The 21,832-nt window shown below is 61.3% G+C and overlaps 1 protein-coding gene across 2 annotated transcripts in view; it reads left to right on the forward strand.

Moving 5' to 3' along the window:
- Positions 1–21,832, forward strand: part of SDK1 (sidekick cell adhesion molecule 1) — a 530,611-nt gene that overhangs the window by 448,122 nt on the left and 60,657 nt on the right. For both annotated transcript variants that reach the window (XM_042972313.1, XM_042972314.1), the window contains 5 exons: positions 2,674–2,875; positions 9,410–9,513; positions 11,699–11,769; positions 19,284–19,419; positions 20,916–20,975. In XM_042972313.1, coding sequence (XP_042828247.1) covers positions 2,674–2,875; positions 9,410–9,513; positions 11,699–11,769; positions 19,284–19,419; positions 20,916–20,975 — 573 coding nt within the window. The remainder of the gene's footprint in view (positions 1–2,673; positions 2,876–9,409; positions 9,514–11,698; positions 11,770–19,283; positions 19,420–20,915; positions 20,976–21,832) is intronic.

Below are 21,832 nucleotides of genomic sequence, written 5' to 3' on the forward strand. Positions count from 1 at the left end.
CATGCATTTATCAAGCACCCGCTGAGCCGCACCTGTAGCCGGACACATTACCGTAGGGTGCCTACACGGCCTGACATTTACCAGAGAGGCATGAATGTCCCAGCTTTAACGAGAGAGACACGGCTCAGAGAGGTTGTGTCACTGGCCCAGGGCTGCACTGAGTCCCCCCTGTTTAAGGGCAGCTCCCTGAAGGCAGGCGCTTGGTGTCTGATGTTCAAAACCACGTGCCCAGTCGAGCAGGTGCTCGGTAAGCACGTTTCCTGCCCAGCACTCCTAGGGAGATCTGTCTGGACGGGCGCCTCCTCCGTTCCAAGCACCGTCTTGGTTTGTCCTCACCAAGCCTGGGGGCAAGAGCGCTGCAAGCCCCGATTCTGTGGAAGAGGAAGTTGGGCCCAGACGGATCCAGTGGTTTGCGTGGACACGGCTCTTGCCACAGAAATCCACCGCGGGCTCCCATCTCACCGAGCCCCTGCCCTCGAGCCTCGCTCTGGAATCTGCCTCAGCAGCCTCCTCCCCAGGGCCACTGCTCCAGGCCTCTGACGCTGGCGGCTCTGGCTGCAGGTTCGAAGGCTGAACCCTCCCCCCGTCTGTGAGTCCCGTGACCCCAAACCCTGAGCCTCAGTTCCCCAAAGATGACGACGCCCACCCCAGAGCAGCTGCAGCCTCCCCGAGATGCTCGCCCCCTCCTCCCACGAGCATCTCTGCTATTAACTGGAGGACAGAAATCCCAGGGTCACAGAGCGCCCTCCAGAGCGTGAAGCAGGTGGAGGAGACGGCCACGCAAACGCGGGCCCCGCCGTCAGCCCAAAACGCGGTCCATCCGAAGGCCCCCAGCACGGGGCCCTGGGACAGAGGACGGGCCCCGGGAGAACCCCTCCTACAGCTGCGGCCAAGGTCCGCAGGCTCGTCCCGTCCGGGACGCGGTCCGGCCAGCGCTCTCAGTGCCAGGGAAGCAGCCCGGGCCCTGAGGGCCACTCCCAAAGCCTCGCCTTCCTCAGAATCCGTGCAGCCCTGTAGGGAAATCCAGCGCTTTCTAAGGCACGGGGAAAGACACAGGTATGCTAAAAGTCTGATGTGACTTAAATCCAAGTGGAGGCATTAACACGGGTGCCCTTCACGAGGCACCCTGGTCTGGTTCACAGCGGAGCTGCTGGGGCTGGGAGACGTGTGCCCGCACCACAGCTGCGCCCCAACCCCCGCACCACGTGCCTAGGGCTCACACCCCAGCTCGCACCCCGATCCCCCCCACCAGCTGCCTCACCCACACCCCAGCCTGTGCCCTGCCCCCTGCTCCACCTGCCTGGGGCCCACACCCCAGCTTGCACCCCGACCCCCCGCACCACCTGCCTCACCCGCACCCCAGCCTGTGCCCCGTCCCCCCGCACCACCTGCCTCACCCGCACCCCAGCCCGCACCCCGATCCCCCCTCACCACCTGCCTGGGGTCCACACCCCAGCCCACACCCCAACCCCCACACCACGTGCCTAGGGCTGACATCCCAGCTCGCACCCCGACCCCCCTCACCAGCTGCCTCACCCGCACCCCAGCCCGTGCCCTGCCCCCTGCTCCACCTGCCTCACCCGCACCCCAGCCCGTGCCCCGTCCCCCCGCACCACCTGCCTCACCCACACCCCAGCCCATGCCCTGACCCCCCGCACCACCTGCCTCACCCACACCTCAGCCTGCCCCCGACCCCCCCTCACCACCTGCCTGGGGTCCACACCCCAGCCCATGCCCTGACCCCCCCGTACCACCTACCTCACCCACACCTCAGCCCTCACCCCGAACCCCCTCACCAGCTGCCTCACCCGCGTCCCAGCCTGTGCCCTGCCCCCTGCTCCACCCGCCTGGGGCCCACACCCCAGCTCCTACCCCGACCCCCCGCACCACCCGCCTGGGGTCCACGGAGCTCAGCGGATTTCCTCCAGGGCCCGCAGGCCCTCCGTGCTCCGGGCTCAGAGCCAGGGGGCCCAGCAAAGCTTTGCCCAGGGGAGCTGTGCTCGGGGGGGAAGGGGGTGGGAGGAAGCGGGCAGCCCCAGCTCCAGCCCCGAGAGAGGACTGCTGACCGCGTAAGACGGAAGCGCTCCTGCAGACCGTCGCCGCAGGGCCCGCAGTCAGTCGCTGCTTTATTACCCACCACGCACGCTCCTCCGAATCAATAATCTTCGTGATGAACCATTAAACAATTATCCCTCCCTGTGTGGAGTCGCCCTGTTGGAATCGATGGGCGAGGAGGCGCGGGACGGTAACGATCCACACTCCGAAGCGGGGTCCTGGCCCCGTGCACCCTGCGTTCCCTGCCGCCGCTGCGCAGGGCGGCAGTGACCGGCCCCGGGGACGCTGAGCTGGACGCCGCCGTGTGTCAGGCTCGGGTCGGCCTCCGCACGACAGACGCACTGAGCCCGAGATCAGAGGGGCCTGGAGGTGCTCGCAAGAGCCCAGGTGTCATTCGGCGGTGGTCGTGTGGGGGGCACGTGTGGGCTCACCTCTCTCTGTCTCTGCGCTGACAGTGCCGCGTTCCGGGAGCAAGCCGGGGTCTCCAGCCACGTGTGGGAATCATCTCCACGTTGTCTGATCCCGTGGGGAGCCGAGTCCCCGGGCTTGTGCTCCCGCGGAGCCTTCGCGGAGAAGCGCCCTCTCACGCGCCCCTGCTCTGTTCTCTTTGGGTTGCAGAGCGGCCGGCGCCCCCCAGAGAGCTCCTGGTGCCCCAGGCAGAAGTGACGGCTCGCAGCCTCCGGCTCCAGTGGGTCCCGGGCAGCGACGGGGCCTCCCCCATCCGCTATTTCACCGTGCAGGTGCGAGAGCTGCCGGGGGGAGAGTGGCACACGTACTCCTCGTCCATCAGCCACGAGGCCACGGCCTGTGCTGTCGAAAGGTACCCAGAGCCGGGAGGGCCCCTCCGGGGAACGGGCGCCTGCTCTCGTCTCTGCTCCTAGCGCACGCTCCCTCCGCCAGGGACCAGGATTCCGCGTCCTGGAGCCCACTCGGGCCTCCCCGGGTCTGGCCTTCTACGCACGCCCTGCGCAGGTGGTTTGCAAGCCCAGGTCCCGGGGACGGAAGAGGCACAGATGACGGGGACGTGAGCCCGGAAGCGTGGGCCCCGTGCCTTACCCCCTAAGACGCAGGTGTGGAGGAGGGGAGGCGCGGGGAAGGGGTGTTGCGGGCTGAAAGAGTCGCACCTTCTCTTTGCGCTCCCTCTCGTAGTCAGCAAGGCAGGCGGCTCCCACCCCTGTCATCCGTTCGTGATGGCTGATCAGGGGCGTGGGAGGAGCGTCCCCGCTGCACGACAAGAACCCCGCATGTATCCAGTTATCAGTGAGCCACCAGGCAAGGGGGGGGAAGGGAGCAGCACCGACCACCACAGCTCAGCTCTTGGCTCCCATGGCCTCGTTTAGGACCCTTCTCCCATTCCCACCCCTCTCTACAGTGTGAGGGACGAGGGCTCCCCCCTCTACGGTGGGGTCAAGGACACCCGTCTCTATGGCGACGGACGAGGGCTCCCCCTCTATGGCGGGGGAGGAAGGCTCCGTAACCGTCTAGGTGAGGGTTCTCAAAAGTGACCTCAGGCCCCACGTCCCCACGGTGGGCCCGGGCTGCACTGCTCACACCGCCCTGCAGAAGCCCCGGGATATCGGGGGGCAGGCCCGTCCAGGGAGCTGGCCCGACATCTTCCTTGTGCTCCTTCTGTGGCGCTGGCCACGGTCACTTTCCATGAAGCTCACATCTGGCCACGAAGGGGCCGCTGAGGAACACGTCCCACCGGCTCCCAGGGTTCCAGGAGCCCGGCCAGCCCCTCTCGGGAGGGCAGAGGAGGGCCAGATGGTATTTCCCAGGCTGGCCGTCGTTCAGACCCAACACCGCGTCCTCGGCGCCCCCGCACCCCGGTTCTGGGCACCGTCCTGGGAGATTCGCACGTTTCTCATCAGACCCGCACGGTGGGCCGGTGGGGGGAGACTGCCGTCCCCATTCTATGCGTGAGAGCCGGGGTCTGAAGAGTCGTTCTTGCCTGCGGCCCCAGCATCTGCCATGGCGTCCTGACCCGCCCCCTCTGCCAGGCCGCGGGGCTCAGCTCCCGCCCTTGGCCGAACCCGAGCGGAGGGAAAGCAGCCAGGGTGGGGGCTCCTGCGGCAGTCTCGACCCTCACCACCACCCCCTCCCCGGAGGGACAGTGCAGGCTGCGGGGCGCCGTGGGGACTGGAGCGTGGCTCCGTCGCCGCCTCCAGCAGGTGGCAACGGCAAAGCCTAGAGAGAAGGGTTCGGGGAGCGAGCACATGACCGAGGTGGCGTGTGATGCGCACGTGGGCGTGGTCAGCACTGGGGCGTCGCAGGAAAGCAGAGACTGTGAGGCCTCAGCTGTCCAGGTGCAGGTGCCACGTGGGTGGTCTTGGGCAGCTCCTCAGTGTTCCCCTTTCGTGCTGTTGTGTGGCCTGCGGGCGGCACGCGGGTCCCGGCAGCACCGGGGCCGGACAGTGGTGGGGAGCGTGTGTCCTCCCCGCACATCCACGAGCTGCCCCGAGCAGGTGGCACGGGTCTCCCAGCATCTCTGTCGTGGCCCCCAGATGCAATGTGCCCTTTGCTGACGGCCTTCAGGGCGGGTTGCAGTCTGAGAAGGAGGGCAGCTCGTCAGCTTACAGCTCCAGCTGCCGGGGACCCAAATGATATTTGTGGCCCAGTGACACCCCCCCCCCGTCACATGATGCAGGCAGCACCAGATCAGTCCGGAAGGGAGGATGAACAGCCCCCAGCACCAGGGGTGTGTCCAGCGGGGCCCGAGGCACGACCTGGACCCCCACGGAAGGGTCACCGGTGGCTCAGACGTGCACGTTGGCGAGCTGGTGTCTAGAAAACTAGATACGGTTACAGCCGTAATTACACTTTTCATCGTGGGAAGAGCAGGCGGGAGTGGCATCCGTGTGGTGCTCACCTCTGGGACCTCGTCTGGAGGCTTCAGACCGTCAGGGCTCCCGCGGGGTCTTCCTCGTCGCGGTCACTATCAAAGCCGCTGTCGTTGCCACTGTCGTCCCCACGCCAGACGGCGTTCTGTCCTTCTCGGGGCTCTGCACGGTGTCCGTCGCAGGCCCGCAGGCGTCCAGACCAGACTTGGCAGATGAGGAAGCAGAGGCGGAGACATCCGCACGAGAGAGGGAGGCCCTCGGGGCCCTTCAGCTCTGGTGCCAGCTGGGTCTGTAGCTCCAAGCTCATGGCCGCAGACTGTCCCGCTAATGCACGAGGGTCTGCGGTTGGTGTCTTATCGCCCAGACGCCGAGCCCGCGAAGTCCGCCGAGCCCGGCAGCGCCGGGGCCTCGGGAAGGTCCGCCGCACAGGCTCGCTGGGCCTCGTTGCCTCATGTGTGAAAGCCAGAGACAGAGGGATGACCTCGCTGTTCCTTTCAGCTCTGCGACCCCAAGATTTGCCTCCATTAGCCCCTAGCAGTCCCACTCCATCCCCCACTTCTGCCAGCACCCCACTTACCCTTTGAGCGACAGCCCCAGAACCCGAGAAGCGGAGCTCTCAGCCCCTCGGAGGACAGCATCCTAGCTGCCCCCCTCCCAGGGCCCTGAGTCCCCCCGAGGGTCGGGAGGGCGCGGCCGAGCCAGCCCAGCTTGCTTCGTAAACTCCACTCTGCTGCGCTGGTGCTCGGCTTAATTAGAATGTGCTTGCGGATAAAAATGACCCCACCTCCATGTGTGACCATCCTGGAGAAAGGGGGAAGGTAAAATCCACCGGCCTTTCCTGTCAGGGAATCTCCTGAAATCAAACAGACCAATGGTGTGCACGGGACTTCGTGTTGGAGAGGAGGGGCCCGTGTTTCTGGACAGTTGGACTTGACGTGGGAGAGAGAAGCTGTCATCAGCCCCCAAAAGGACCCCTTCCACCCATCAGCAGAAACAAGCCACCGGCCCCCTTCCCGAGAGAGCAGCACTCTGCGTGGCCCCGTGGCACGTGTTCTCGTAGCTACGTTTTCCTTCCTTTTTTTACATTCTTTTGACATGTTACTTGTGCCGATCGCATGAAATCCGCTAATGACCAGAAGACCTGAAAGTCTCAACAAAAGTCCTAAGCAAAAAGTTTAACTGTCTGCATCGAGGGGCCGTCCCCACATGTAGAGGACGTGGCTCTGGAGCAGGAGGGGTGGCGCTGGGCTGAGGGACATACCGAGGCAGCGTCGGTCCCTGGTGGGTGACTGCCGCCCACAGAAATGCAGTTCCGTCCAGGAGGAGAAGGTCCGCGAGCCCAGAGCCACACGGACATTCTGGACGTCACTAGGGTGGGATGGTGGCAACGTGAGCTCAGGCGATGGCTGCGTATCCAGTGATAATGCGTCCTGCCATCCCTCCGCACATCCCCACGGGGACACCGTGGACCCAGCCCAAACTACCGCGACCAGAGGGGATTAGGGTGTGAAACACCAGGGATTCCGCTAAAGTCAGTGTGCTGGCCTCACGTCCACTGCGTTCTTGGTCTGCTCGTCCTCGTCCTCCTCCTCCTCCTCCTCCTCTTTGCCCTCCTCTTCCTCCTCCTCCTTCTGTGGGATCTTTAAAAATAAAGCCATGTGAGAAGTCAAGTAAATTTGGCCAAGGATATTATCCAGGGGTTCGATATTCCTTGCTCTCTGTGATGCAAATCCTGAGTTCTTAATAGGTGTTTTCAGTACCTTACAGGTAGTATTAAGTACAGAGAGGCAGTGGTAGGTGACGTCTAAACTCCTCACGACTCGTGCTTCATTAGTACAACCGAAATGGATGAATGAATCTCGGGAGCTCCTTCTGTGTGTGAGACGCTGCCTCTAGGTCGGTGGGAGGAACCCGGACTGTAAGCCGCGTCCCCCCGCCCCCACCCAAGCGCTTAAATATAACACGCCGAGTAAACGTAAGCTCTGCATACGGTGACAAGGGGCATTTCCGGGGCATCTCCCGCGTGCCGGACGCCGTGCTGATGGTTACACGCGTTCAACCCTCCCAGGGCGCTTTGGAGATAACTAGTTCATCCCCATCCATTCATTCATCCGCTCATAGACGTTCACCGAGTGCCTCCTAGGTGCCAGGCCTTGTTCTTGGTGCTGGGGGCACGGTAGTAAACGAGGCCAACTCGGTCCTTGTCCCCACGGAGTCCTGAAGGTGGAGGAGGCAGACGGTGGTCAAGGAAGAAACGGCTAATGACAGGTCACGGCGGGGGAGATGAGGAGACAGAAGGGCACCGAGCACGGTGGGACGGGCTCTTCCTGGGGCCACGTATGCTGGTACCAGAGGGCGCTGACGATAAGGAGAACAGCCTGTATTTGGTGAGCACGCACCGGGTGCCAGAGTCTCTTCCACGTGCTTTGTCTGCGTGTGATCCACACGCCCACCTCACGACCTGGGCGCCCCTGCGGCACGTCACCCTGCCCAAGGTTACAACGGGTTAGAGTGCACGCAGTTTGGCTTCAGAGTGCACGCTCCTGGCAGCTGGCCCTCCACCTCCCTCTAGTCCAAGAAGGAGAAGCTAATCCAAACACGGGGGCCTCCGGTGAGTGAGGCAGGAAACAGGAGAAAAGCTCACGGTTGACACCAGAATTCAATGAAATAGCTCCTAGGAAACTAAGAACAGGTGGGAAGTTACTTGTTTATTTTAACTTAATAGAGGAGATCTCCCCCAGAATCCAGGAGCAAAGATCATTCTTAAGGGTGGCACTTTAGAAGCACCCCCGGGATTGGGGCGCCAGGGTGCCTCAGTCGGTTAAGCGTCCCATTCTGGCTCTGGTCATGATCTCGCGTTCATGGGTTCAGTCCCCGCGTCGGGCTCTGTGCCGACAGCCCAGAGCCTGGAGCCTGCTTCTCCCTCTCTGCCTCCCTCTCTCTCTGCCCCTCCCCTGCCCAGTCTCTACTTCTGTCTCTCAAAGAAATAAAACAAAACCTTAAAATTAAAGGAGCACCCCCAGGACAGCCGGGGCCACAGCAGGGTCGCCCGCCACTTTTCCAGCTGTGGAACCAGGGTGCAGAGAGGCCGGGAGACAGGCCTGCAGTCGCGGACCAGCCACAGCAGGGCGAGGCCCCGTCTCGGCGGGGCTTGAAGGAAGAGTGTCCTGTGCCGGCCGACAGAAGCAGTGTCATCCCGTCCCACCATCTTCAGCGGGAGAGCAACGTGAAAACAGGGCTAGAGGAAGACTCTTCTGACCGTGGGTCCAACAGTAGTCACCTCGCAGAAAAAGCAGAATCCTTCCTCTAGGCATCATTACCCAGACCCCACTCGCGAGCCGGACGGAAGTAGGGCCGCTGTTGGCTGACGCAGGGGGTGTGGGGACCCCGGCCTCCGAGAGGGCCCCTCGGAGCCTCCCAGGCTCCACGGGGCTTGGTTTGAAGCCCACAGGTTTCTAGGCTGGCCTGGGAGGGAGGACAGTGGACCGGCTCAGAGGCGGTGAGGGCTTTGCCTGCCAGTAGCGGAGGAAGTGGGCCACACCTCCCCTCCTGAGGGACGGGAGGGGCAGAGCCCAGGGTCACGCTACTCTCCTGGTCTGGGAGACGGACACCAGGGCGTCCACAGGAGCAGTCCAGCCGAGGACCAGACGAAGACAGTGTCCTCTGCACAGAAGTTTGTCCTGAGTCCTAGTCTTGGGCGACGTACGGAGCTCAGCACACCAGCCCCGTCAGCACGGACCTGCTCGATGTGGGGGAAGGAAAGGAGGAAAGAAAGGACGGTGGTGGTCCAGAGGTGGCAGCCAGCAGTGTGCCGTAAATCCTTGCCGGGGGCTGGGAGGGGACGTTTCCCCGCCTTGGACGGTTGGCGTTATCTCGGTCTTAGGTACAGTGGACGGGGTGGCCTCATGACAAGGTCTTCCTCCAGCCCTGGCCGGGCCATTTACAGCCCTCTGGCAGCGGGCAAGGGACTTAACGGGACTGGGCCTCTATTTACCCATCCTTGAAACGGGAATCACCACGAATGCGCCCCACAGGGCTGCCGTGGAGTTAACCGGGGCGAAGCTGGTGCCGCGTCCGGCTGCATAAACAGGGATGAGGGGCGGGGAGGGGGGGCCCGGCCAGCGCCGACCTGCGCAAAGGAACACGTACGGGTGAGCAAGGATGTGGTTAGGAGGACCGGTTTCACGCTCTGAATGGTGTGAGGGATGTGGTAATTAGCTCCTCCTGAAGAATTCCGAGTCCCTCAGAGAGCACTGGTTTCCTCTGCAGGAGAGGGTCTAATTATAGGAGGAGGTGGTTCCCCCCCGCCCCCGCCGGAGGAGCCCAAAGCAAAACCGCCTTCCCGGCCAGGGAGTTCCGGGCTCCCCTCCTGTCTGGAAATCCCTCCCAGACAGGCAGAGCTGGCAGTCTGAGGGCCCCTCCCCGGGCAGGACTCACTCCCTCGCTCCGGCCGGAGCCCCGGGGCAGGGGGCAGAGGGGAAGGGCTCAGGACTCGGCCTTCTTCCGTGTTTCAGGCTGAGGCCCTTCACCTCCTACAAGCTGCGCCTGAAAGCCACCAACGACATCGGGGACAGTGACTTCAGTGCGGAGACGGACGCCGTCACCACGCTGCAAGACGGTGAGCCGGCTGGGCCCCGGCGGGTGCGGACGCTGGCGCCTTCCCGGCTGCCACCTGTGGGCACCAAGACACGGGCTTGCAGAGAGCGGCCCCGCTTTCATCTGGAGCCAGGAAGGGGTCACCCGCGGGAGGGAGGGCGGTGGCGCGAGCAGAATTCAGTCAGCAACACGCGGCTCCCGGCTCTCCGTACAGCCTGTGGCCGTGAAGCCGACTTCAAGGGCTTCCAGATGGAACGGGGGTTTCTTTGATTGGCTTCCAAACCTCTTCGACCCATCAGCAACCCAGGAATTGAATAATTTATGGAGTCATTAAAAATAAATGTCGAAGGGCGGCTGGGTTTTCGGAGGTGTCCCCATGTTTTTCTCATCCACAAACCCCTCCCCACTCTTGCCATTTGGCGAAAGCACACCGGTAAGCGATGGAGGCGAGGTCCCCTAAAAGCTCCAGGCGGTCTTGACCCGCTCCCTCCCACCTCGGAGGAGCGGGGCCAAAGAGCTGGTGTGATGTTATGTGCGGATCCCGCCGGCCCGGGCCAGAGCCGCGACATCGGTGTAGGTCCCGCCGGGGGCGCCGCCCCCGCAGTCAGGCCCGGTTTCAGTGCTGCAGCCCTCGTCCCAGGCCGCAAGCCCGAGCCCTCCGCTCGCCCAGCAGCAGCGCTGGGTTCCTTCCCAGAGTTTCTGTCTTCCTCTTTTATAGCCTGGGAGCTTAGCTTCACCGGCATGCGGCCTCGGTGCCCTGGAGGACCGGCAGAGAGGTTCCGGGACCCTTCCGGAAGCATGCCCAGGGGGCCCACGGCCTGAACAGGCCCCTCAAAAAGCTGGTCATCTCTCTGGCTCCTATTTTAATCTTACGTTTAACACAACTCAGGTGTTATTTGAGACGAAGCATTAATTCTTGGCAAAAAGAAGCAAATAGAGCAAGCTGATTTAGTAGGGAGTCTCAGGAAATTGCAAGCCAGGGAGCAGGACCCCACCACCTCCCTTACGGGGCTCAGTCAGAACTGGCCTGTTTTGAAAAGAAAAAAACATTCAGGGGCCTCTTCCAGGCTCCCGAAGGCCTGTCTTAATCCTTTGATATTTAAATCATTTCTTTGGAGGCACCTGTCCTGTTGTCTTCCTCTTCTGAGATCCGCAGTTTTCTCTTTGCAGTTGGTTCGCATTGTGTTTGCACTGTATTGTCTCCAGAACCACAGATCTGCTGAGACTCGCAGACTCCAGGGCTTGGGAGCCCTGGGCCAGGGGTGGGGGATTTCAACGTGTGGATGGTTTGCTGAGAAACGTTTTCTTACTATGGTGGTTGGGCTGTTGAGCCCCCCTCCCCCCCACCCCGAAATTGTAATCGGGTGTGATCCAGAAAGCTGGATGAGGGTCACCACCGACTTAAGACAGACCAGCAAGAGGCCAGAGAGCAGGGTGGAGAGAGCTCCCCAGAAGGCAGGATGGGGGGCTGGAGGTGTGGCTGATGTCCCAGGGGCTGGGCGCGCTGGCAGGTGCAGAGCAGGCTCACAGAGCAGGTGACCCGGGGACCCAGATTTGGCTAGTCACGTGGGACGGGGTGGGGAGAACAGCCTAAATCATTCCAGTCAGTGACCATTCGTGAACACTTAACGCACGGCCTCAGGATCTCACAGCAGTGGACCTGGCGGACAGCTGCAGGGTTTTAGTTCCCAGCGTGTAGGGCCACGTCCACGGGCAGATGACCCTCAGCCACTAGCAGTCACACCCCTCGGTGATAGTCACATCCGTGCGTGAGCGCGGGAGCACTCTGGCCTGGCCCGATCTTTTGTCCTGTTCAGAGCCACTCTGACCTACGCACCTCAAAAAATTGATGGCTCTCCCCGAGGGAGGTGGTGCAGGCCCCTGAGAAGATGTGGAACCAGCAGGAAGGCTCCCCGGGCAGGGTTCCCAGGGAAGAGAGCCTCACGCGCCCTGCGTCTCTGTGTGGGTCCGCCTGGGGGGTAAGGGCAGGGCACTCTCCGGTCCCTTCTTTCCCGTTTGCAGTTGGGCGGGGAAGGGCATCCACAGGGAAGGGAGGGAGGTGGGGCTGCTGGCTGGCCCGCTTCCCAAGCCCCGGCCAGGCCCCGGCCCTGCGTCCTCGCCAGCACCAGGAGAGGGCTGGCTCCAGGACGGCGGCCAAGTACAGCCCGGACCAGCTAACCCTGGCTTTCTTCTTTCTTGGATTCCAGTTCCAGGAGAGCCTCCCAGTTCGGTCTCGGTGACGCCGCACACGACCTCCTCCGTCCTGATCCAGTGGCGGGTAAGGGCCAGGGAATCACAGGGTGTTTCCTACGCCACTGTCGGAGGCCGGGCCCCTCGTCAGGGTCGCCGGTCAGAGGAAACAGCCTGGTTGGCGTGCAGACGGGGCCGCAGTGCACGGGGCTCCCTGATGGCCACGCGTGTGGGAATGAGCTTGAACGCAGCTCACCGGGGAGGGCCAGCAGGACTGCAGGGCTGGTGCCCAGCGTCAGGGCGGAATGTTCCAGGCATCTGGAGAAGGGTGGCCCAGCGAGGCCTCCATGGCACGTACAGAACTGGGTGGCGTCCTACAGGGCAGTGAAACCATAGCCTGTGGAGGTGTCTTTTCTACAAGAATCATTTGCAACCAGACAAGATACCCGCGGGGAGTCCTCCCCACTCCCAGGTCTGAATCTTCAGAGAACAGTGAGTCAAATGAAGGCACGCTATCCTACATAATCAAATAATCTTGGGCCGCTAAACAGCGCTGTATTAGGACATAGAAAGGACACTGTGCCCTCTCTTTGCCAAATTGGAAAATTTCGGTGCTTTTGCTAACAACACCGTGCATCGAGAACAAAAATAACAGAGGGGAAAGTGCCGAGGAACCGACCAGGTCTGAGGGAGAGGGCTCAGCCAGGCAGGGGGTCGGGTTCACGAGCCAGGCTGGAGCCAGGCCGGGCAGGGGCCCAGGGCAGAGGTGAGCACATCGTGGGAGCTCTGGCCAATGAGGAGGTTCCTGAGGCCAGAATGGGGCGGCCGTCCTGAGGAGGGGGAGGGCAGTGCCTGGAGCCGAGGGTCGTGGGGTAGGGAGGTGGGGCCCGGTGCCCTGGTCTGTGTTCGTGGGCGCATTGAGGTGAGGTCTGCCTCTGACCGGTGGTCCGCAGAGGGGGTCTGTGCAGCGTGGGCTTCTTCCTTGAGGGGACTGTCCGGGAGAGTGCCGGCAGGAGGAGAGGGGCCGGTGTGAGGGTCTGGAGGTGAAGGCACCCAGGTGACGCCAGAACCGAGAGGAGGCCATGGCCTGGGTGTGGCCCTGGAGAGAGAGAGAGAGGTCACGCCTTGCTGGGGGCAGAGGCTGGCACGAAGGGAGGGCTGGAAGGGATTCCTTTGGAAAGAGTGGAGATGAAGGGCAGGGGTGGGGAGGGAGAGGGGAAATGCAGAGGTGACCTTCGGGGAACCTGTCCTAAGTGGACGGCCTCCAGCAGCCGGGACGGGGCACGCTGGAGCCCAGCAAGGAGCAAGAGGGAGAGAGGCACCGAGTCGGGAGGCCCTGGAACACCAGGGTCGGGGGTGGGCGCCAGCCGCGAGGGACTTCCCGAACTCTCGGGTGGTGGCTCCTGACCGCCGAAGGTTCCCGCTGCCTCCCCACATGCGGCCACTTGGCACCACCCACGTGCACGTTGGCCACGACTGAGGAGTACAGCCGGGAGACCCATGCAGGCGGAACTTGGCAAGCCTCTCTCCCCGGACGAGAGCCGGACTTCCGTAGCCTGGGTTCCAGTAAGCACGCGGTCGTCTCCAGGGATTGACAGAGCGGCTGTGGGCCCTTCTTCACTCTCTGCTGCTAAGTGACACCTCCCAGGGGTGAGGGAACCCTTAAAGGTGATCAGGAGATAGTTCCAGACGTCATCCGGTGAAAGTGGAAATTGGCCGCTGTGGCATTCTGTAGTTTCCGGCCTCACCGGAGGGCCTGCCTCTGGGAAGCTGCTTCCGTGGACCGCATCACGGAGCCCCGGCTAAGTGACAAAGGACTCTGGTCTGCAGACCCCAGTTCGCGGGGGGGACCGCCGTGACCCCGACAGGCGTCTCTGGCTCCAGGCCCCTCCTCTGTAACACCGGGAGGTCAAAGGTGACCTCCGAGGTCTCTGATGCGAGCCCCGTTAGGTGTCCACACATCTGGCTGCAGCAGGGCCTTTGGTGGGTGGGGGGGGAGACGTTCAGAATGGCAACGCAAGGTCCCGGGAGCTTCTGTTTCCCACTCTCCACTAACTCAGTCAGCCAAAAGATCGGTCTTGTCTACTGTGCTAAATTCTACCAGAAAATGAGCTTGTTCTTTGTAGACGCGCCATTTGGCTTGCCAGGCGCTAGGTGGGCTCCTTTACGATCGAGGCTGCGCTGAGGCTTGGGGTGCACCCTCACCTCTACACAGCGGCTCTTGGCCCCCCGTCCTGCCCCCCACCCCACCCCCGAGCGCGCGGGGCTCCGCGCCCCTCGGTTGCGGTTGGACGGCTCCGTGGATGGTGGGTAGCTGCACCAAAGGAACTTGGCATGTGTGGCCATCGGCTGTCCCTGTTCAGAGCCCAGTAGAACAAACTAATTGCCAGAAGCCCAGAGCAGGAGGTGGTCAATACGATGTATTGTAGAAATAAATGCCTGTCAACTGCCAGGCAATTGAAGTATAATTAAAATTATGAGTAATTTACTAAATTAGAGCGAACAGAACAAAGAGACTCCGTTTAAATATAGATTTGCATTCCAAATGAAACGTTTCACCTGTAAACCCTTTTTTTCCCCCAGTAATTTGTTTAAAAATGCGAACGCCGCCTGTAATTTCAAGGCTGCTGACCCACTTGAGTGGCCCCTGTGTCGAATCTGTCAGGTTTGATTTTTCCTGGTAGGATAATCGATCTCTGCCTTTCATGGGGTCCAGTGCTGTTTGAAATCTAAGGATTTGAGCGTCTATTCTAGACAGCGATGGTATTGTGTCCACACCGAGTGCAGCTCATAATAGACACGCTTCTGAATCGGTCGCAGCACTTAGGCTGGCTGTTCTGAAACTTCCGGGGGCTCCTGCAGTCTGTCACTCAAATGCGGTTGGCTTTGTGTGGCCGCAGACTTCTCTGAGTGGAGGTTGAGGCCATTTTTGAGCAGAAAAACACCCTCTTAGGCGATAGACCATATCGTGCACGTTGGACTCAGCACAGGGTGGACACCGTGCTGGAACAGGTGCCTTCCTAAGAGGACGGTGAGCCTGCCTGGACAGCGGGCAGTGGGGCCTCCTCAGGACGTATCTTGGCTCTGTTCCTTTTCTCCATCACCTGCAGAGGACCGGTTCCTGCATAGGGTGCTGAGCACTCAGGGGTGGACAAGACAAGACCGAGTCAAGACCTCGAGGACCTTCTGTTTACCGGGCTGAGCCCTATGACGCATTCATGGGAAGACGTGGAGGGGGGCAGTCGGCCCTCGTCAGGGGGGCCGGGAGGGGGCTTCTGGCTGTGTCTTGCAGGATGAACGCTCCCTGCCCCCACCCCAGGTAGAAGGCAGAGGGATGGGCATCCGGGCATCACGCACAGACAGAGCAAAGGCTCAGAGGTGTGACAGCCACCGGGACTCAGCTCCAGGCTTCAAAGGGAGGCGTGTCGGAACCAGGTTTCCTAGGGCCTCCTGGGCCCCAGCATCTCCCAGACAGGCGGCCAGTCCAGGATGAAACTAACCATCGATGGGGTCATCTGGGACGTCAGCAAACCCGGCTCACTCCCACAGGCACGGAGCGAGCACCTGCTGTGACCATAGCCTGCCACAGGTGCAGCGGGGAAATAGAAAGGAAAAGATGCAGACGTGGCCTTGCCTCCAGTCCGCGTGGAATCGCAAACTACGGGCGCGGTGTGGTCAGGGCCGAGGGCTGGAAAAGCAGGTCTGTGGCTGAAAGGGAACCTTCTGGTCAGAGTCACAGGAGGCTCCGCGCACCGTCTAGCCAGGCTTCCACCTGCTAGGGATACGGGACTGAGCCTGGGAGGTTGAGCAACCGGCCCAGGCCCACACCGCTAGGAGCCAAGACTCCATTCCAGAGCCTGAACTCAGCCCATGGCTTCTGGAACTTTCTGTGTGTCCCATGGAGCTGCCCTACGGATGCCTCCCAGGACGTCCAGAGTCGTAGAGGCCTCTTTCACAAATGACAGATGGGTTTACTCCAGACTCCAGGAATAGAAAATGTGGTTAAACCCATTTCAGCATCCCGTGCGGCAGACCCCGGAGTCTCCATGGAGCCTGCCCTTTGTGGGGCCAGGACCTGTTGCAGCCTTAAGGAGGCCACCCTCCGGGCTGCATGGTCACCTGTCCCCTCCCCAAGCCCAGATGGCTCCTGCAGGGAGGGCCGCGCCAGGGCATTTCGGGAGCAGCCGCCAGTGAGTCTGTTGCCACACGTGGGTCCTGCCCGGTCGCGGGTAGCAGCTGTGCCCGTGGGACGTGGGCTTGGGTCCCTCTCCTCGCACCTGGAGACCACCCTCTCCTCCTCGGCTAGAAATGCTCGTGCGCCCAGGATGGGTGGCCTCGGCCCTTCCCCTCCTCCCTCCAGCCCAGGATGTGTGTGGACACAGATGCAGTGGGCGGGGTATTTGCTGCCTGTTGGAGTACCCCATTTGGTCCCCAGGGAGGACACTTATTTTCCCGAACTCCCAACTTCCTGCTCGTTGATAATTGTGGCAAGTGAAAGCCAGTCTCCCTAAACCCCGGCTTCTCTCTCCACGAAAAGCGAATTACCCTCAAGCAATTGTGCCTCTGGCCTGTGCACCTGCACAGTCAGGTCCTGGGGCCTTTGCAGCCTTCCTGCGGAGGTCAGAGGTCAGATTAGCCCTGCAGCTGTCAGCTGTCACTGTCACACTGGGGCTGTGAGGGAGGCAGCCTGCATGTGAATTAACGCGAGCTTCTCTCGTGTTCAAAAACATCCTGAATATACCGGGCACGCCGTGTCCCTCTGGTACAGGCCTGCGTGTATGCCGTGGCTAGCTACATCATTATGAGTTACGTGAGCTTGTGAGCTATGCCGTTGGAGAGTCTGGACAGCAGGATACTGCATCTTCCAAATCTGCCTGGTTTCTTTGGGTTGTGGGTAGCAAGGGTTGAAATGGAACAGGATTATCAGAGCATCCGAATCCCTCTGGTCCCTGGGTTCAGAGAGTAAGAATTGCATTGAGAGAGTTCGGGGGCAAGGATGTGCTAATGTCCTGTGGCTGCCGCAACATGTTTCTTCACCCCGCGTGCTTCGAATGACAGAAACGAATTCTCACACGGTTCTGAAGGCCAGAGGGCCAAAGCCAAGGCGTCAGCTTCCTTCCTGGCTTCCGGTTGCTGCCGACACCTCTGGCGGTCCTTAGCTTGTAGACGCACCAACGCGTTCCTGGATCCAGTTCCGAAGCGTGTGTGGAGGCTTCCCCACGTCATCAAGCAATTCTCCAACACCGGCAGGGTGTCTGGAATTGAACTTGATTCTGCCTGGAGAGAGCATCAGGTCCCACGAGATAAGGGCTCGGTCGCACAAGGCTGTCCCCCACTTCCGAGGCCAGTCACGAGTGCCAGGTGATCGTCTGTGCTTCTGACCGGTCGGCTTTCAGTCAGGTTCCCACAGCCCTCTCCTCAGGTTTGACTAGAGCAGCTCCCAGAACTCAGAGAAGCATTTTCCTTACGAGCTGCCAGTTTATTGTGAAAGGGTAGAGCTCAGGAACAGCCAGGTGGGAGAGGTGCCAAGGGCCAGGTGTGGGGGAGGGCACGGAGCTCCCAGGCTCTCTCCACGTGCTCCCCTCTCCCCAAATCTTAGCATGTTTACTGACTCAGGAGCCCTCCGAACCCCATCTTCTAGGGTTTTATGGAGGCTTCGTTACATAGTCGCCATTGGCGACTGATTGAACCTCCGGTCCCTCTCCCTTCCCCAGAAGTCGGGGGGAAAGGTCCCCCCTGCTCCCCCTGGAAAGTTCCCACCCTCTGATCACACTTCCCTGGGTGAGGTCCAAGTGTCGCCTCATTCACATGACAAAAGACACCTCTGTCGCTCTGGACAAAGACATGTATATGAGAAGCAGATTTTGTCCTTCTGAAGGAACAAATATTTTCCTTGAGGGTCACAATATCACAGCACACTACTCCAGTCTCTGCTTCCTTGCACACACGAGGCTCTCCCTGTGTGTCCAAATTTCTCTCCTCTTATAAGGACCTTTGTGTCGTCTCAGTATTTGTCAAATGATTGCTGGATTCTAAATTGCTTCCTAAAATATGCTTTGTCTTCAACTTCACTGAGTAGATAATGTTGAACGCTCAGGCTCCCTGTGTGAATTAACCATCGTAATACCTGTTCATCAGTCCAAAGTGCACGATTACATCTGCAAGCAGTTTTGCTGCCAGTGACCTTCAGGCTTGAAGGTCGTCTTGTTGTCTTTGGGTGTCACTGAAAAGACCCAGAGAAACTTTGTTTTGGGGTTTGGGGGGACTGGTACCCTTAGCTTGTATCTGTAGGACTCAGGACTACACATCTGCAAACATTTATGTAGGGTAGATTTTTAAGTGCGTAATCACTGGATTAAAAAGCACGTGCATTGAAAACTTTGATAAATAAAGCCAAACTGCCCTCCAAAAAAGAAACCAGTCATTGGATTGGGGCCCTCCCTACTGCAATATGACCTCCTCTTACCTTCACCATCTTCAGAGACCCTATTTCCAAAGAAAGCGGCATCCACAGGTAATGGAGGTCAGGATACCAATGTGTCTTTCTGAGGGACACAGTTCAACCCACCACAACAATGGGGTTTTCTTACAACAAAGCTGTGGCCTCTACTCTGGGACCAGGACAGTGTTTCCTGAGGCGCTGGTGACATCTTATAGACAGTGCCTGTGTAGGGGTCACGGGGAATGGCCCTGCATCCCTGTCCCCAGACAGACTTCGTGACCCTGCAGCCAGGGGTCCTGGGGTGCCTTTTGTCCGTCTGTCTGGCCACAGCCTGGGTGGTTCTTGTCCTTATGTGCTGAGTATCCCAGAGGAAACACCAGAACCAGAGCCCCTGGCCCCCTGGCCGGCACGATGGCTGCTACAGCCGTCCCCATACTCGTTAGTCAACAGAAATTGACGGGAGGGAGAATGTGGGCTGGGCCTTGGCTGAGAAGCGGATCCCAGTGCGGGTGAAATTCTGAGCCCAGGGCCTGTCTTACCACCATTCCTATTCCACGGGGTGTCTGAAGGGCGATGGGCACCCAGCCTACCCTGGGCCCGTCACATGCCAGCAGACGCTGGGGGGGGACGCCCAGGGGCTCCAGCTTAGGTCTGAGTCAGGGCAGAGTGGGGCTGACCTGGCATGCAGAGCAGCCTGTGGTGGGGGGCAGTGAGGCTGCCACAAGCCCGGGTGGCCGTCAGGGACAGGGTGGGGTCAGCCCGTGGATGAGGCAGAGCCGGGCTGCATGCATAGTTCTCGTGAGTCCCGGGTTCACCAGGCAACGGGCAGCTCCCTCGCCCCTCTGCGACCTGGGCGTGGTCCCCTGCCCACGGGGGCTCCTACAGGCTGCACGTGGGTCACGAGGCCCGGTGCCCACACACCAGCACCAGAAAACCTGGGCCCTCAGAGAAGGCTCCGCAGCCTGGCCCTCTGCCTCAGGGTGCCCTGTGCTCCTCTGCGTGAATGTGGCACTGGCCCTTTTGTTCGTAAATAACCAAGAGCCGCCCGTTTGAATCAGTGATGCCCCCCCCCCCCCCGCCGGCCCAGTGCTGTTGGCTGACTCAACTTGAAGCAGAGGTCGCCAGACCCCTGTGGTGGGCTGACCGTGATGTATTCGCAGCCTCCGAGAGACGAGAGCCTGAACGGCCTTCTCCAGGGATACCGGATCTACTACCGGGAGCTGGAGTCTGAGGCCTCCTCGGCCACGGCCTCCAAGACGCTCAAAACGCCCTCGGCTCTACGGGCCGAGCTCACAGGTGAGACGCTTTCCCCTTCCCGGAGGAGGCACCGCCGCGCGCTCCCAGGGGGGCAGCGAGGGCCCCGGGTGACCAGTGTGCATGTTTCTGCATGCAAGGCATGGTGGGAAATGCCCTGAAGGGCCAGGGGAGATGCCGCTTGCCTCCGGTGAACGCAGCCACTGGGGCGGACGGGTCCCTGCAGCAGCCCCAGCATGCAGAGAGGTGTTGGCCGGTGGAAAACTCCACGGGGAGGGTAACCGGGGAGGCTTTGCGGAGCAGGAGTCCCGGGAGATGGGTTGCCCCGGAGACGGATTTCACGCCAGGGAAGGCGTGACTCACAAGGGCCCCTGCAAAGCTAAATGGTCAGGAGGCGGGAGGAGCTGAGGGGCTCCTGGACGGCCTCACCCAAGCCCCTGGTGCGTCAGGCTGGTGGGGTGTGGCCGGGAGGGAGGAGACCGGCCGGGCCCTCCGGGGGTATCGCGCCGCTGGCCGCTGCCCGATGGGGTCCAGTCGGGGGGCTCCCCGGCCTCGGTGCACACATAGCCCTCGCGTGGAGTGGCGCCTCCTGTCTCCCGGGGCCCATCCGCCTGCTCACCCCTGCTCCCGGTACCCCTGGCTCGGGCTAGGACTTGGATGCAACAGCGGCAGAGGCAGCTTCTGGAACTTCTGGAAAGGCCGCTGCTCTCTCCCATCCTCCTCTCTCAGAAGGGGGTCAGAAGGTGTCCCCCAGATGGTGTCCCAGAAGGTACTTCTGGCCCCTCAACCTCCTTGTGGCTGCAGAGCATACGCTTGGGGACCCCATGCCCGCTGTCTGCCACCGACCACCAAGGGGTCGCAGGGCCTCGGACCCACAGCGGCTCGAGGCTGCCCGCCCCAGGCGTGGTGCTGACAGGAAGCAGTGGCATTTGTTGCCCAGGCTCTTGGCCACCCCGCCTCCACCCCACAGGTGTTCCCTGCTGATGGCCAGACAGCGTCCCCCCCCGGGCTTTGTAGCAGATTCGAAACAACCAAATAAAAGGAGCCAGGATGTGGTTGGGTCCTTGGTTTGTGCTCTTGGTTTGTGGCTTGCCGGCCCGCATCAGAGCGGGGCTCTTACCTGAGCGCAGGCAGGCCGACAGCCGTACCTGCCGCGGGGCGTCTGGAAGAGTCGGCACCCTGGGAGAAGCCTGTCTCCCGTCTCCCGTCTCCTCTAGTGTTGTTTGTGCTGTTGTGGCAGATTCTAATCCGATGCGTTTAATCAGAGGGTAAGTGCAGGCCCCACCTGTCACGGGCCGGGCGCCTGGCTGTCACAGGAAGAAAGAAGTGCAGGCCACCACCCCCCCCGGCCCCCTGCCCTGGTGAGCCCCGAGGAAGTGCTCAGACGGCAGAGTGGTCTCTGTGGCCCTTGGACGGGCAGCGTGGGAGGCACAGCGGCTGCCGAGCGAGGCGCCGTCCCCTCCGTCTCCGCGGCCCATCGTTTGCAATAACCGCTCCCCGCGTGTTAACTGCCTTTCTGCCTTGCTCGCCCCTAACAGCCCAAAGCAGCTTCAAGACCGTGAACAGCAGCTCCACGTTAACGACGTATGAATTAACACGTAAGTGCGCGCCGCCTTCAGCAGGAGGGGCTGTGACCGCGGGGCAGGCCGGGGCCAGCGCCAGTTGGCCTCTCGGTGGACCCAGTGAAAAGCAGCTTGGATTAACGGCTCTAATTTCTGGAATTTCCCCTCTCAAACGCTGTTCTCAACACACCAAAACCATCAGGGAGACAGGAAAGGAAACTTCTAGAAACCGAGGCTGGGAAGGGGTTTTCCTGACAGCGGGTCTTTGACTTTGGGACAGAAAGGAAAGTCGGGTTGAGCGAGATCTCCCGTCTGGCTCCCTGTGGCCTTTTCTTGTTCCCCTTTTTTTGACTGTGGTAAAATATCCATAAAATTTACCGTCTTAGCGGTTGGGAAATGTGAGGCTCAGGAGCCGTAAGCTTGCTCCCAGCACCGTGCGCCCGTCACCGCCAGCCTCCAGAGCTCCTTTCTCTCCCACAGTGAGACCCTGTCCCCACTGGACATCCGTCCCCCCACCCGGCCCCTGGCGCCCACCTTCCACTTTCTGTCCCTGCATCTGAGCCCTCGGGGACACATACGAGCGAAACCACACAGCCCTTGTCCTCTTCCCCTTGGAGCTCGGTCCCTGCAGGAGCCTGCTAGAGACACTGTTCCTTCCCCAAGGCTGAGCGGCGCCCCACCGCGTGCACTCAGCCCATGTTGGCCATCCGTCCGTCCATCGCCCCTTCCCTTTGGTGGCACCACGTCACTTGTCCTTGTGTTCCTGGTCCTCAGAGGGTCTCACGGTCCAAATGTGGGGCCGAGGGGGCCCCCGATGGGACCCCTTTCCGTGCAGGGAGCCTCCCTGGACTGGAATGTGGGTACAAGGGGGGCGCTCTCCCAGGGCTTACCAG

Source organism: Panthera tigris, chromosome E3 (genome assembly GCF_018350195.1).
Source record: "Panthera tigris isolate Pti1 chromosome E3, P.tigris_Pti1_mat1.1, whole genome shotgun sequence".
Lineage (NCBI taxonomy): Eukaryota > Metazoa > Chordata > Mammalia > Carnivora > Felidae > Panthera > Panthera tigris.